This window comes from Oncorhynchus keta, unplaced genomic scaffold (assembly GCF_023373465.1).
Source record: "Oncorhynchus keta strain PuntledgeMale-10-30-2019 unplaced genomic scaffold, Oket_V2 Un_contig_12248_pilon_pilon, whole genome shotgun sequence".
Lineage (NCBI taxonomy): Eukaryota > Metazoa > Chordata > Actinopteri > Salmoniformes > Salmonidae > Oncorhynchus > Oncorhynchus keta.
Window position 1 is genome coordinate 42,501 of NW_026277808.1, and position 15,094 is coordinate 57,594.

The 15,094-nt window shown below is 40.4% G+C and overlaps 2 protein-coding genes across 5 annotated transcripts in view; one reads left to right on the plus strand and one right to left on the minus strand.

Moving 5' to 3' along the window:
- Nucleotides 1–256, plus strand: part of LOC127917829 (serine/threonine-protein kinase haspin-like) — a 5,153-nt gene extending 4,897 nt beyond the window's left edge. For all 4 annotated transcript variants that reach the window (XM_052500887.1, XM_052500889.1, XM_052500888.1 and 1 more), the window contains one exon: nucleotides 1–256. This exon is cut by the window's left edge and continues 464 nt beyond it. The gene's annotated coding sequence lies outside the window, so the exon portion shown is untranslated.
- A 54-nt stretch (nucleotides 257–310) lies between these two features.
- The window catches only part of LOC127917825 (trichohyalin-like), a 94,964-nt gene continuing 80,180 nt past the window's right edge, over nucleotides 311–15,094 (minus strand). Inside the window, 3 exon segments of the mRNA XM_052500883.1 lie at nucleotides 311–388; nucleotides 3,367–3,433; nucleotides 3,637–4,010. Of these exon segments, the coding sequence (XP_052356843.1) occupies nucleotides 311–388; nucleotides 3,367–3,433; nucleotides 3,637–4,010 (519 nt within the window).

The following is a 15,094-nucleotide window of genomic DNA, read 5'->3' on the forward strand; positions in this document are numbered from 1 at the left end:
TGGTTAGCAGGATGCTAAGTGGTTAGCCAGGATGCTAAGTGGTTAGCGGGATGCTAAGTGGTTAGCGGGATGCTAAGTGGTTAGCCCTATAGCGGTAGGCTACAGTATTGTGTAGAATCCAGTCGTAACCTTTTTTGGAGGTGAACTCTTCTTGTGAACAATATTTATAAACCCAGAAGACTGTAATGGCTTTGTATTCTAAAATTAAAAAGGGGTTTTGTTATTAAACGTTGAATTAAGAAACGATGACCAAAAACTGTGTTTTCGTGTCAGATTTTTTTTGTTCTATCACGAGACAACGCAAAGATTCCTAGATGCCCTTCCAGACTCCCTCCGCCTCGTCAAGGACGTCGGGGTACAGAAATCTGTTACCCACCGAACTGCGGATCTGAACGCTTTAATGATCTCACCGCTAAAAACAAAACATACGTCACGATAAACTAGCTCCCTGACAACGAGAAAATACCCGAGCCCTGAAGCTTCCAGAAAAGTGGAACGGAAATGGCGCCACACCAAACAGGAAGTCTTCTGACTAGCTTGGAGAGACAGTACCGTATCGAAGAGCCCTCACTGCTGCTCCACCAAACTGGAAGTCTTCTGACTAGCTTGGAGAGAGTACCGTATCGAAGAGCCCTCACTGCTGCTCCACCAAACAGGAAGTCTTCCTACCAGCTTGGAGAGACAGTACCGTATCGAAGAGCCCTTACTGCTGCTCCACCAAACTGGAAGTCTTCTGACTAGCTTGGAGAGAGTACCGTATCGAAGAGCCCTCACTGCTGCTCCACCAAACAGGAAGTCTTCTGACTAGCTTGGAGAGACAGTACCGTATCGAAGAGCCCTCACTGCTGCTCCACCAAACAGGAAGTCTTCCGACCAGCTTGGAGAGACAGTACCGTATCGAAGAGCCCTCACTGCTGCTCCACCAAACAGGAAGTCTTCTGACTAGCTTGGAGAGACAGTACCGTATCGAGCCCTCACTGCTGCTCCACCAAACAGGAAGTCTTCCGACCAGCTTGGAGAGACAGTACCGTATCGAAGAGCCCTTACTGCTGCTCCACCAAACAGGAAGTCTTCCGACCAGCTTGGAGAGACAGTACCGTATCGAAGAGCCCTTACTGCTGCTCCACCAAACAGGAAGTCTTCCGACCAGCTTGGAGAGACAGTACCGTATCGAAGAGCCCTCACTGCTGCTCCATCAAACAGGAAGTCTTCTGACTAGCTTGGAGAGACAGTACCGTATCGAAGAGCCCTTACTGCTGCTCCACCAAACAGGAAGTCTTCCGACCAGCTTGGAGAGACAGTACCGTATCGAAGAGCCCTCACTGCTGCTCCACCAAACAGGAAGTCTTCCGACCAGCTTGGAGAGACAGTACCGTATCGAAGAGCCCTCACTGCTGCTCCACCAAACAGGAAGTCTTCCGACCAGCTTGGAGAGACAGTACCGTATCGAAGAGCCCTCATTGCTGCTCCATCAAACAGGAAGTCTACTACTAAAAAGCAGCATTCCTCGAGAGGATGGTTTTTATTTAACCTTTATTTAATCAGGCAAGTCGGTTAAAAACAAATCATTATTTACAATGACGGCCTACCAAAAGGCAAAAGACCTCCTATGGGAGGAGAGAGTGGTAGCAACACATGACGACACAGAGTGGTAGCAACACATGACGACACAGAGTGGTAGCAACACATGATGACACAGAGTGGTAGCAACACATGACGACACAGAGTGGTAGCAACACATGACGACACAGAGTGGTAGCAACACATGACAACACAGTGGTAGCAACACATGATGACACAGAGTGGTAGCAACACATGACAACACAGAGTGGTAGCAACACATGATGACACAGAGTGGTAGCAACACATGATGACACAGTGGTAGCAACACATGATGACACAGAGTGGTAGGTGACACAGCAACACAGTGGATGACATGACGACACAGAGTGGTAGCAACACATGACGACACAGAGTGGTAGCAACACATGACAGAGTGGTAGCAACACATGACGACACAGAGTGGTAGCAACACATGACGACACAGAGTGGTAGCAACACATGACGACACACAGAGTGGTAGCAACACATGACGACACAGAGTGGTAGCAACACATGACGACACAGAGTGGTAGCAACACATGACGACACAGAGTGGTAGCAACACAGACAGAGTGGTAGCAACACATGATGACACAGAGTGGTAGCAACACATGACGACACAGAGTGGTAGCACACATGACACATGATGACACAGAGTGGTAGCAACACATGACGACACAGAGTGGTAGCAACACATGACGACACAGAGTGGTAGCAACACATGACGACACAGAGTGGTAGCAACACATGACGACACAGAGTGGTAGCAACACATGATGACACAGAGTGGTAGCAACACATGACGACACAGAGTGGTAGCAACACATGATGACACAGAGTGTCATTTATAAATAAGTTTTAATAAGTTTTATAAATAAGCATCAACCAGTGGGTCTTGCGACGGGTATACAGAGATAACCAGTTTTCAGAGGAGTATATAATTGTCCCTAGAATTTCTCCGCAAACAGCTGGAGGCAGGGCTTTCTTCTATCGAGCTCCATTTTTATGGAATGATCTGCCTACCCATGTGAGAGACGCAGACTCGGTCTCAACCTTTAATTCTTTACTGAAGACTCATCTCTTCAGTGGGTCATATGATTGAGTGTAGTCTGGCCCAGGAGTGGGAAGGTGAACGGAAAGGCTCTGGAGCAACGAACCGCCCTTGCTGTCTCTGCCTGGCCGGTTCCCCTCTTTCCACTGGGATTCTCTGCCTCTAACCCCTTTTACAGGGGCTGAGTCACTGGCTTACTGGTGCTCTTTCATACCATCCCTAGGAGGGGTGCGTCACTTTAGTGGGTTGAGTCACTGATGTGATCTTTCTGTCTTGGTTGGCGCCCCCCCCCTTGGGTTGTGCCGTGGCGGAGATCTTTGTCTGAACAACAGTCACCTGGTTCAGGAAACAGCCCCCCTCCAGTATCTGAACAACAGCCCCCCCTCCAGTATCTGAACAACAGCCCCCCCCCTCTGAACAAAGCCCCCTCCAGACAGCAGAGCCCCCTCCAGTAGATCCAGTATCTGAAAATAGCCCCCTTTATTCCACATTCCAGTATTATGATACAATACAAACCATTGAACAGGATATAAATAAAATTTTATTCCACATTATAATTATAATACAATACATCTGCATTGAACAGGTCAGGTGTTTGTTTAAAGCTGAGTGTGTTGTACAGGTGTGTAGAGGTCACCTGTGTGTGTGTGGTGGTGTGTGAACAGGGTGTGTGGTGAGGTGTGTGTGTTCAGAAGGAGAAGTACTTCGTGTACCAATCCTGCTTCTGAGGGTCCCGCCCCTCTGCCCCTGGCCACTCCCCTCTGCTCCAAATATGGGCTCCTGGGAACACAGGAAGCACATTTTAGACTGCAGGGGACAGACAGATAGACAGACAGACAGACAGACAGACAGAGACAGACAGAAATACAGAAGGAGACAGACAACTATGGGATGATACTCTTAGACAGACAGAGAAGGACATTGTGAAGGAACACAGACAGCGCTATTGGCTGTGCTGTTTCCATAGATACAGTATCTGTTACCTGGTTGACTGGCTGTTCAGGTGTGGGCGGAGCTCCTGCGAGGGTGAGGTGACGTGTCGAATCCCGTGTCGAGGCTCGGGGAGGGAGGATGGACAGAGGGGGAGTGGGGTGGTGGGAGCAGGGGGGAGAGGAGTGGGGGTCCGAGAGAGAGGGCCGCGACCGCTGGGATCCAAACTGGGAGACCTGGGAGTACGGGGGAGGGATGGGGAGGAACGGGGGAGAGAGGAGGAGGCGTAGGGCAGAGTTGAGGAGGGGGAGGGATGTTGGGGGAGGCAGGGGGAGGGGGTGTCGTGGGGGAGGAGGACGCTCCTCTCATAGGCGCTGAGGTTTGGAATGCTGGTGACGCGGGGCGGAGAATCCTCCACACGCTTCCTCTGAAACACAACGTCATGACGACGACATTCATACAACACTAGTTAATCCCACCAGATACAACACTAGTTAATCCCACCAATACAACACTAGTTAATCCCACCAATACAACACTAGTTAATCCCACCAATACAACACTAGTTAATCCCACCAATACAACACTAGTTAATCCCACCAATACAACACTAGTTAATCCCACCAATACAACACTAGTTAATCCCACCAATACAACACTAGTTAATCCCACCAATACAACACTAGTTAATCCCACCAATACAACACTAGTTAATCCCACCAATACAACACAGTGAATAACTTGTTAATCCCACCAATACAACACTAGTTAATCCCACCAATACAACACTAGTTAATCCCACCAATACAACACAGTGAATAACTAGTTAATCCCACCAATACAACACTAGTTAATCCCACCAATACAACACTAGTTAATCCCACCAATACAACACTAGTTAATCCCACCAATACAACACTAGTTAATCCCACCAATACAACACTAGTTAATCCCACCAATACAACACAGTGAATAACTTGTTAATCCTACCAATACAACACTAGTTAATCCCACCAATACAACACTAGTTAATCCCACTAATACAACACTAGTTAATCCCACCAATACAACACTAGTTAATCCCACCAATAGAACACTAGTTAATCCCACCAATACAACACAGTGAAACACTAGTTAATCCCACCAATAAAACACAGTGAATAACTAGTTAATCCCACCAATACAACACTAGTTAATCCTACCAATACAACACAGTGAAACACTAGTTAATCCCACCAATACAACACTAGTTAATCCCACCAATACAACACAGTGAAACACTAGTTAATCCTACCAATACAACACTAGTTAATCCCACCAATACAACACAGTGAATAACTAGTTAATCCCACCAATACAACACTAGTTAATCCTACCAATACAACACAGTGAAACACTAGTTAATCCCACCAATACAACACTAGTTAATCCCACCAATAAAACACAGTGAAACACTAGTTAATCCCACCAATACAACACTAGTTAATCCCACCAATACAACACTAGTTAATCCCACCAATACAACACTAGTTAATCCCACCAATACAACACTAGTTAATCCCACTAATACAACACTAGTTAATCCCACCAATACAACACTAGTTAATCCCACCAATACAACACTAGTTAATCCCACCAATACAACACTAGTTAATCCCACCAATAAAACACAGTGAAACACTAGTTAATCCCACCAATACAACACAGTGAAACACTAGTTAATCCCACCAATAAAACACAGTGAAACACTAGTTAATCCCACCAATACAACACTAGTTAATCCCACCAATACAACACTAGTTAATCCCACCAATAAAACACAGTGAAACACTAGTTAATCCCACCAATAAAACACAGTGAAACACTAGTTAATCCCACCAATACAACACTAGTTAATCCCACCAATACAACACTAGTTAATCCCACCAATACAACACTAGTTAATCCCACCAATACAACACTAGTTAATCCCACTAATACAACACTAGTTAATCCCACCAATACAACACTAGTTAATCCCACCAATACAACACTAGTTAATCCCACCAATACAACACTAGTTAATCCCACCAATAAAACACAGTGAAACACTAGTTAATCCCACCAATACAACACTAGTTAATCCCACCAATACAACACTAGTTAATCCCACCAATACAACACTAGTTAATCCCACCAATACAACACTAGTTAATCCCACTAATACAACACTAGTTAATCCCACCAATACAACACTAGTTAATCCCACCAATACAACACAGTGAAACACTAGTTAATCCCACCAATACAACACTAGTTAATCCCACCAATACAACACTAGTTAATCCCACCAATACAACACTAGTTAATCACACCAATACAACACTAGTTAATCCCACCAATACAACACTAGTTAATCCCACCAATACAACACTAGTTAATCCCACCAATACAACACTAGTTAATCCCACCAATACCACACAGTGAAACACTAGTTAATCCCACCAATACAACACTAGTTAATCCCACCAATACAACCCTAGTTAATCCTACCAATACAACACTAGTTAATCCCACCAATACAACACAGTGAAACACTAGTTAATCCCACCAATACAACACAATGAAACACTAGTTAATCCCACCAATACAACACTAGTTAATCCCACCAATACAAAACTAGTTAATCCCACCAATACAACACTAGTTAATCCCACCAATACAACACTAGTTAATCCCACCAATACAACACTAGTTAATCCCACCAATACAACACTAGTTAATCCCACCAATACAACACTAGTTAATCCCACCAATACAACACAATGAAACACTAGTTAATCCCACCAATACAACACTAGTTAATCCCACCAATACAACACTAGTTAATCCCACCAATACAACACTAGTTAATCCCACCAATAAAACACTAGTTAATCCCACCAATACAACACTAGTTAATCCCACCAATACAACACTAGTTAATCCCACCAATACAACACAGTGAAACACTAGTTAATCATACCAATACAACACTAGTTAATCCCACCAATACAACACAGTGAAACACTAGTTAATCCCATCAATACAACACTAGTTAATCCCACCAATACAACACTAGTTAATCCCACCAATACAACACAGTTAAACACTAGTTAATCCCACCAATACAACACAGTTAAACACTATTTAATCCCACCAATACAACACTAGTTAATCCCACCAGATACAACACTAGTTAATCCCACCAATACAACACTAGTTAATCCCACCAATACAACACTAGTTAATCCTACCAATACAACACAAGTTAATCCTACCAATACAACACTAGTTAATCCCACCAATACAACACAGTGAAACACTAGTTAATCCCACCAGATACAACACTAGTTAATCCCACCAATACAACACTAGTTAATCCTACCAATACAACACTAGTTAATCCCACCAATACAACACAGTGAAACACTAGTTAATCCCACCAATACAACACTAGTTAATCCCACCAATACAACACTAGTTAATCCCACCAGATACAACACTAGTTAATCCCACCAATACAACACTAGTTAATCCTACCAATACAACACTAGTTAATCCTACCAATACAACACTAGTTAATCCCACCAATACAACACTAGTTAATCCCACCAATACAACACTAGTTAATCCTACCAATACAACACTAGTTAATCCCACCAATACAACACTAGTTAATCCCACCAGATACAACACTAGTTAATCCCACCAATACAACCCTAGTTAATCCCACCAATACAACACAGTGAAACTCTAGTTAATCCCACCAGATACAACACTAGTTAATCCCACCAAATACAACACAGTGAAACACTAGTTAATCCCACCAATAAAACACAGTGAAACACTAGTTAATCCCACCAATACAAAACTAGTTAATCCCACCAATACAACACTAGTTAATCCCACCAATACAACACTAGTTAATCCCACGAATACAACACTAGTTAATCCCACCAATACAACACTAGTTAATCCCACCAATACAACACTAGTTAATCCCACCAATACAACACTAGTTAATCCCACCAATACAACACAGTGAAACACTAGTTAATCCCACCAATACAACACTAGTTAATCCCACCAATACAACACTAGTTAATCCCACCAATAAAACACAGTGAAACACTAGTTAATCCCACCAATAAAACACAGTGAAACACTAGTTAATCCCACCAATACAACACTAGTTAATCCCACCAATACAACACTAGTTAATCCCACCAATACAACACTAGTTAATCCCACCAATACAACACTAGTTAATCCCACTAATACAACACTAGTTAATCCCACCAATACAACACTAGTTAATCCCACCAATACAACACTAGTTAATCCCACCAATACAACACTAGTTAATCCCACCAATAAAACACAGTGAAACACTAGTTAATCCCACCAATACAACACTAGTTAATCCCACCAATACAACACTAGTTAATCCCACCAATACAACACTAGTTAATCCCACTAATACAACACTAGTTAATCCCACCAATACAACACTAGTTAATCCCACCAATACAACACAGTGAAACACTAGTTAATCCCACCAATACAACACTAGTTAATCCCACCAATACAACACTAGTTAATCCCACCAATACAACACTAGTTAATCCCACCAATACAACACTAGTTAATCCCACCAATACAACACTAGTTAATCCCACCAATACCACACAGTGAAACACTAGTTAATCCCACCAATACAACACTAGTTAATCCCACCAATACAACCCTAGTTAATCCTACCAATACAACACTAGTTAATCCCACCAATACAACACAGTGAAACACTAGTTAATCCCACCAATACAACACAATGAAACACTAGTTAATCCCACCAATACAACACTAGTTAATCCCACCAATACAAAACTAGTTAATCCCACCAATACAACACTAGTTAATCCCACCAATACAACACTAGTTAATCCCACCAATACAACACTAGTTAATCCCACCAATACAACACTAGTTAATCCCACCAATACAACACTAGTTAATCCCACCAATACAACACTAGTTAATCCCACCAATACAACACTAGTTAATCCCACCAATACAACACAATGAAACACTAGTTAATCCCACCAATACAACACTAGTTAATCCCACCAATACAACACTAGTTAATCCCACCAATACAACACTAGTTAATCCCACCAATACAACACTAGTTAATCCCACCAATACAACACTAGTTAATCCCATCAATAAAACACTAGTTAATCCCACCAATAAAACACAGTGAAACACTAGTTAATCATACCAATACAACACTAGTTAATCCCACCAATACAACACAGTGAAACACTAGTTAATCCCATCAATACAACACTAGTTAATCCCACCAATACAACACTAGTTAATCCCACCAATACAACACAGTTAAACACTAGTTAATCCCACCAATACAACACAGTTAAACACTATTTAATCCCACCAATACAACACTAGTTAATCCCACCAGATACAACACTAGTTAATCCCACCAATACAACACTAGTTAATCCCACCAATACAACACTAGTTAATCCTACCAATACAACACTAGTTAATCCTACCAATACAACACTAGTTAATCCCACCAATACAACACAGTGAAACACTAGTTAATCCCACCAGATACAACACTAGTTAATCCCACCAATACAACACTAGTTAATCCTACCAATACAACACTAGTTAATCCTACCAATACAACACTAGTTAATCCCACCAATACAACACTAGTTAATCCCACCAATACAACACTAGTTAATCCTACCAATACAACACTAGTTAATCCCACCAATACAACACTAGTTAATCCCACCAGATACAACACTAGTTAATCCCACCAATACAACACTAGTTAATCCCACCAATACAACACTAGTTAATCCCACCAATACAACACTAGTTAATCCCACCAATACAACACTAGTTAATCCCACCAGATACAACACTAGTTAATCCCACCAATACAACACTAGTTAATCCCACCAATACAACACTATTTAATCCCACCAATACAACACTAGTTAATCCCACCAGATACAACCCTATTTAATCCCACCAATACAACACTAGTTAATCCCACCAGATACAACCCTAGTTAATCCCACCAATACAACACAGTGAAACACTAGTTAATCCCACCAATAAAACACAGTGAAACACTAGTTAATCCCACCAATACAAAACTAGTTAATCCCACCAATACAACACTAGTTAATCCCACCAATACAACACTAGTTAATCCCACAAATACAACACTAGTTAATCCCACCAATACAACACTAGTTAATCCCACCAATACAACACTAGTTAATCCCACCAATACAACACTAGTTAATCCCACCAATACAACACAATGAAACACTAGTTAATCCCACCAATACAACACTAGTTAATCCCACCAATACAACACTAGTTAATCCCACCAATACAACACTAGTTAATCCCACCAATACAACACTAGTTAATCCCACCAATACAACACTAGTTAATCCCACCAATAAAACACTAGTTAATCCCACCAATAAAACACAGTGAAACACTAGTTAATCATACCAATACAACACTAGTTAATCCCACAAATACAACACTAGTTAATCCCACCAATACAACACAGTTAAACACTAGTTAATCCCACCAATACAACACAGTTAAACACTATTTAATCCCACCAATACAACACTAGTTAATCCCACCAGATACAACACTAGTTAATCCCACCAATACAACACTAGTTAATCCCACCAATACAACACTAGTTAATCCCACCAATACAACACAGTTAAACACTAGTTAATCCCATCAATACAACACTAGTTAATCCCACCAATACAACACTAGTTAATCCTACCAATACAACACAGTTAAACACTAGTTAATCCCACCAATACAACACAGTGAAACACTAGTTAATCCCACCAGATACAACACTAGTTAATCCCACCAATACAACACTAGTTAATCCTACCAATACAACACTAGTTAATCCCACCAATACAACACAGTGAAACACTAGTTAATCCCACCAATACAACACTAGTTAATCCCACCAATACAACACTAGTTAATCCCACCAGATACAACACTAGTTAATCCCACCAATACAACACTAGTTAATCCTACCAATACAACACTAGTTAATCCAACACTATTTAATCCCACCAATACAACACTAGTTAATCCCACCAATACAACACTCGTTAATCCCACCAATGCAACACAGTGAAACACTAGTTAATCCCACTAATACAACACTAGTTAATCCCACTAATACAACACTAGTTAATCCCATCAATACAGCACAGTGAAACACTAGTTAATCCCACCAATACAACACTAGTTAATCCCACTAATACAACACTAGTTAATCCCACCAATACAACACTAGTTAATCCCACCAATGCAACACAGTTAAACACTAGTTAATCCCATCAATACAGCACAGTTAAACACTAGTTAATCCCACCAATACAACACAGTGAAACACTAGTTAATCCCACCAGATACAACACTAGTTAATCCCACCAATACAACACTAGTTAATCCTACCAATACAACACTAGTTAATCCCACCAATACAACACAGTGAAACTCTAGTTAATCCCACCAGATACAACACTAGTTAATCCCACCAAATACAACACAGTGAAACACTAGTTAATCCTACCAATACAACACTAGTTAATCCTACCAATACAACACTAGTTAATCCCACCAATACAACACAGTGAAACACTAGTTAATCCCACCAGATACAACACTAGTTAATCCCACCAATACAACACTAGTTAATCCTACCAATACAACACTAGTTAATCCCACCAATACAACACAGTGAAACACTAGTTAATCCCACCAATACAACACTAGTTAATCCCACCAATACAACACTAGTTAATCCCACCAGATACAACACTAGTTAATCCCACCAATACAACACTAGTTAATCCTACCAATACAACACTAGTTAATCCTACCAATACAACACTAGTTAATCCCACACTATTTAATCCCACCAATACAACACTAGTTAATCCCACCAATACAACACTCGTTAATCCCACCAATGCAACACAGTGAAACACTAGTTAATCCCACTAATACAACACTAGTTAATCCCACTAATACAACACTAGTTAATCCCATCAATACAGCACAGTGAAACACTAGTTAATCCCACCAATACAACACTAGTTAATCCCACTAATACAACACTAGTTAATCCACCAATACAACACTAGTTAATCCCACCAATACAACACAGTTAAACACTAGTTAATCCCATCAATACAACACAGTTAAACACTAGTTAATCCCACCAATACAACACTAGTTAATCCCACCAATACAACACTAGTTAATCCCACCAATACAACACAGTTAAACACTAGTTAATCCCACCAATACAACACAGTTAAACACTAGTTAATCCCACCAATACAACACTAGTTAATCCCACCAATACAACACAGTGAAACACTAGTTAATCCCACCAATACAACACAGTGAAACACTAGTTAATCCCACCAATACAACACTAGTTAATCCCACCAATACAACGCAGTGAAACACTAGTTAATCCCACCAATACAACACTAGTTAATCCCACCAATACAACACAGTGAAACACTAGTTAATCCCACCAATACAACACTAGTTAATCCCACCAATAAAACACAGTGAAACACTAGTTCATCCCATCAATACAACACAGTGAAACACTAGTTAATCCCACCAATACAACACTAGTTAATCCCACCAATGCAACACTAGTTAATCCCACCAATACAACACAGTGAAACACTAGTTAATCCCACCAATACAACACTAGTTAATCCCATCAATACAACACAGTGAAACACTAGTTAATCCCACCAATACAACACTAGTTCATCCCATCAATACAACACAGTGAAACACTAGTTAATCCCACCAATACAACACTAGTTAATCCCATCAATACAACACAGTGAAACACTAGTTAATCCCACCAATACAACACTAGTTCATCCCATCAATACAACACTAGTTCATCCCATCAATACAACACAGTGAAACACTAGTTAATCCCACCAATACAACACTAGTTAATCCCACCAATACAACACTAGTTAATCCCACCAATAAAACACAGTGAAACACTAGTTCATCCCATCAATACAACACAGTGAAACACTAGTTAATCCCACCAATACAACACTAGTTAATCCCACCAATACAACACTAGTTAATCCCACCAATACAACACTAGTTAATCCCACCAATACAACACTAGTTAATCCCACCAATACAACACTAGTTAATCCCACCAATACAACACTAGTTAATCCCACCAATACAACACTAGTTAATCCCACCAATACAACACTAGTTAATCCCACCAATACAACACTAGTTAATCCCACCAATGCAACACAGTTAAACACTAGTTAATCCCATCAATACAGCACAGTTAAACACTAGTTAATCCCACCAATACAACACTAGTTAATCCCACCAATACAACCCTAGTTAATCCCACCAATACAACACAGTGAAACTCTAGTTAATCCCACCAGATACAACACTAGTTAATCCCACCAAATACAACACAGTGAAACACTAGTTAATCCCACCAATACAACCCTAGTTAATCCCACCAATACAACACAGTGAAACACTAGTTAATCCCACCAATACAACACTAGTTAATCCCACCAATACAACACTAGTTAATCCCACCAATACAACACTAGTTAATCCCACCAATACAACACTAGTTAATCCCACCAATACAACACTAGTTAATCCCACCAATACAACACTAGTTAATCCCACCAATACAACACTAGTTAATCCCACCAATACAACACTAGTTAATCCCACCAATAAAACACAGTGAAACACTAGTTAATCCCACCAATAAAACACAGTGAAACACTAGTTAATCCCACCAATACAACACTAGTTAATCCCACCAATACAACACTAGTTAATCCCACCAATACAACACTAGTTAATCCCACCAATACAACACTAGTTAATCCCACTAATACAACACTAGTTAATCCCACCAATACAACACTAGTTAATCCCACCAATACAACACTAGTTAATCCCACCAATACAACACTAGTTAATCCCACCAATAAAACACAGTGAAACACTAGTTAATCCCACCAATACAACACTAGTTAATCCCACCAATACAACACTAGTTAATCCCACCAATACAACACTAGTTAATCCCACTAATACAACACTAGTTAATCCCACCAATACAACACTAGTTAATCCCACCAATACAACACAGTGAAACACTAGTTAATCCCACCAATACAACACTAGTTAATCCCACCAATACAACACTAGTTAATCCCACCAATACAACACTAGTTAATCCCACCAATACAACACTAGTTAATCCCACCAATACAACACTAGTTAATCCCACCAATACCACACAGTGAAACACTAGTTAATCCCACCAATACAACACTAGTTAATCCCACCAATACAACCCTAGTTAATCCTACCAATACAACACTAGTTAATCCCACCAATACAACACAGTGAAACACTAGTTAATCCCACCAATACAACACAATGAAACACTAGTTAATCCCACCAATACAACACTAGTTAATCCCACCAATACAAAACTAGTTAATCCCACCAATACAACACTAGTTAATCCCACCAATACAACACTAGTTAATCCCACCAATACAACACTAGTTAATCCCACCAATACAACACTAGTTAATCCCACCAATACAACACTAGTTAATCCCACCAATACAACACTAGTTAATCCCACCAATACAACACAATGAAACACTAGTTAATCCCACCAATACAACACTAGTTAATCCCACCAATACAACACTAGTTAATCCCACCAATACAACACTAGTTAATCCCACCAATACAACACTAGTTAATCCCACCAATACAACACTAGTTAATCCCATCAATAAAACACTAGTTAATCCCACCAATAAAACACAGTGAAACACTAGTTAATCATACCAATACAACACTAGTTAATCCCACCAATACAACACAGTGAAACACTAGTTAATCCCATCAATACAACACTAGTTAATCCCACCAATACAACACTAGTTAATCCCACCAATACAACACAGTTAAACACTAGTTAATCCCACCAATACAACACAGTTAAACACTATTTAATCCCACCAATACAACACTAGTTAATCCCACCAGATACAACACTAGTTAATCCCACCAATACAACACTAGTTAATCCCACCAATACAACACTAGTTAATCCTACCAATACAACACTAGTTAATCCTACCAATACAACACTAGTTAATCCCACCAATACAACACAGTGAAACACTAGTTAATCCCACCAGATACAACACTAGTTAATCCCACCAATACAACACTAGTTAATCCTACCAATACAACACTAGTTAATCCTACCAATACAACACTAGTTAATCCCACCAATACAACACTAGTTAA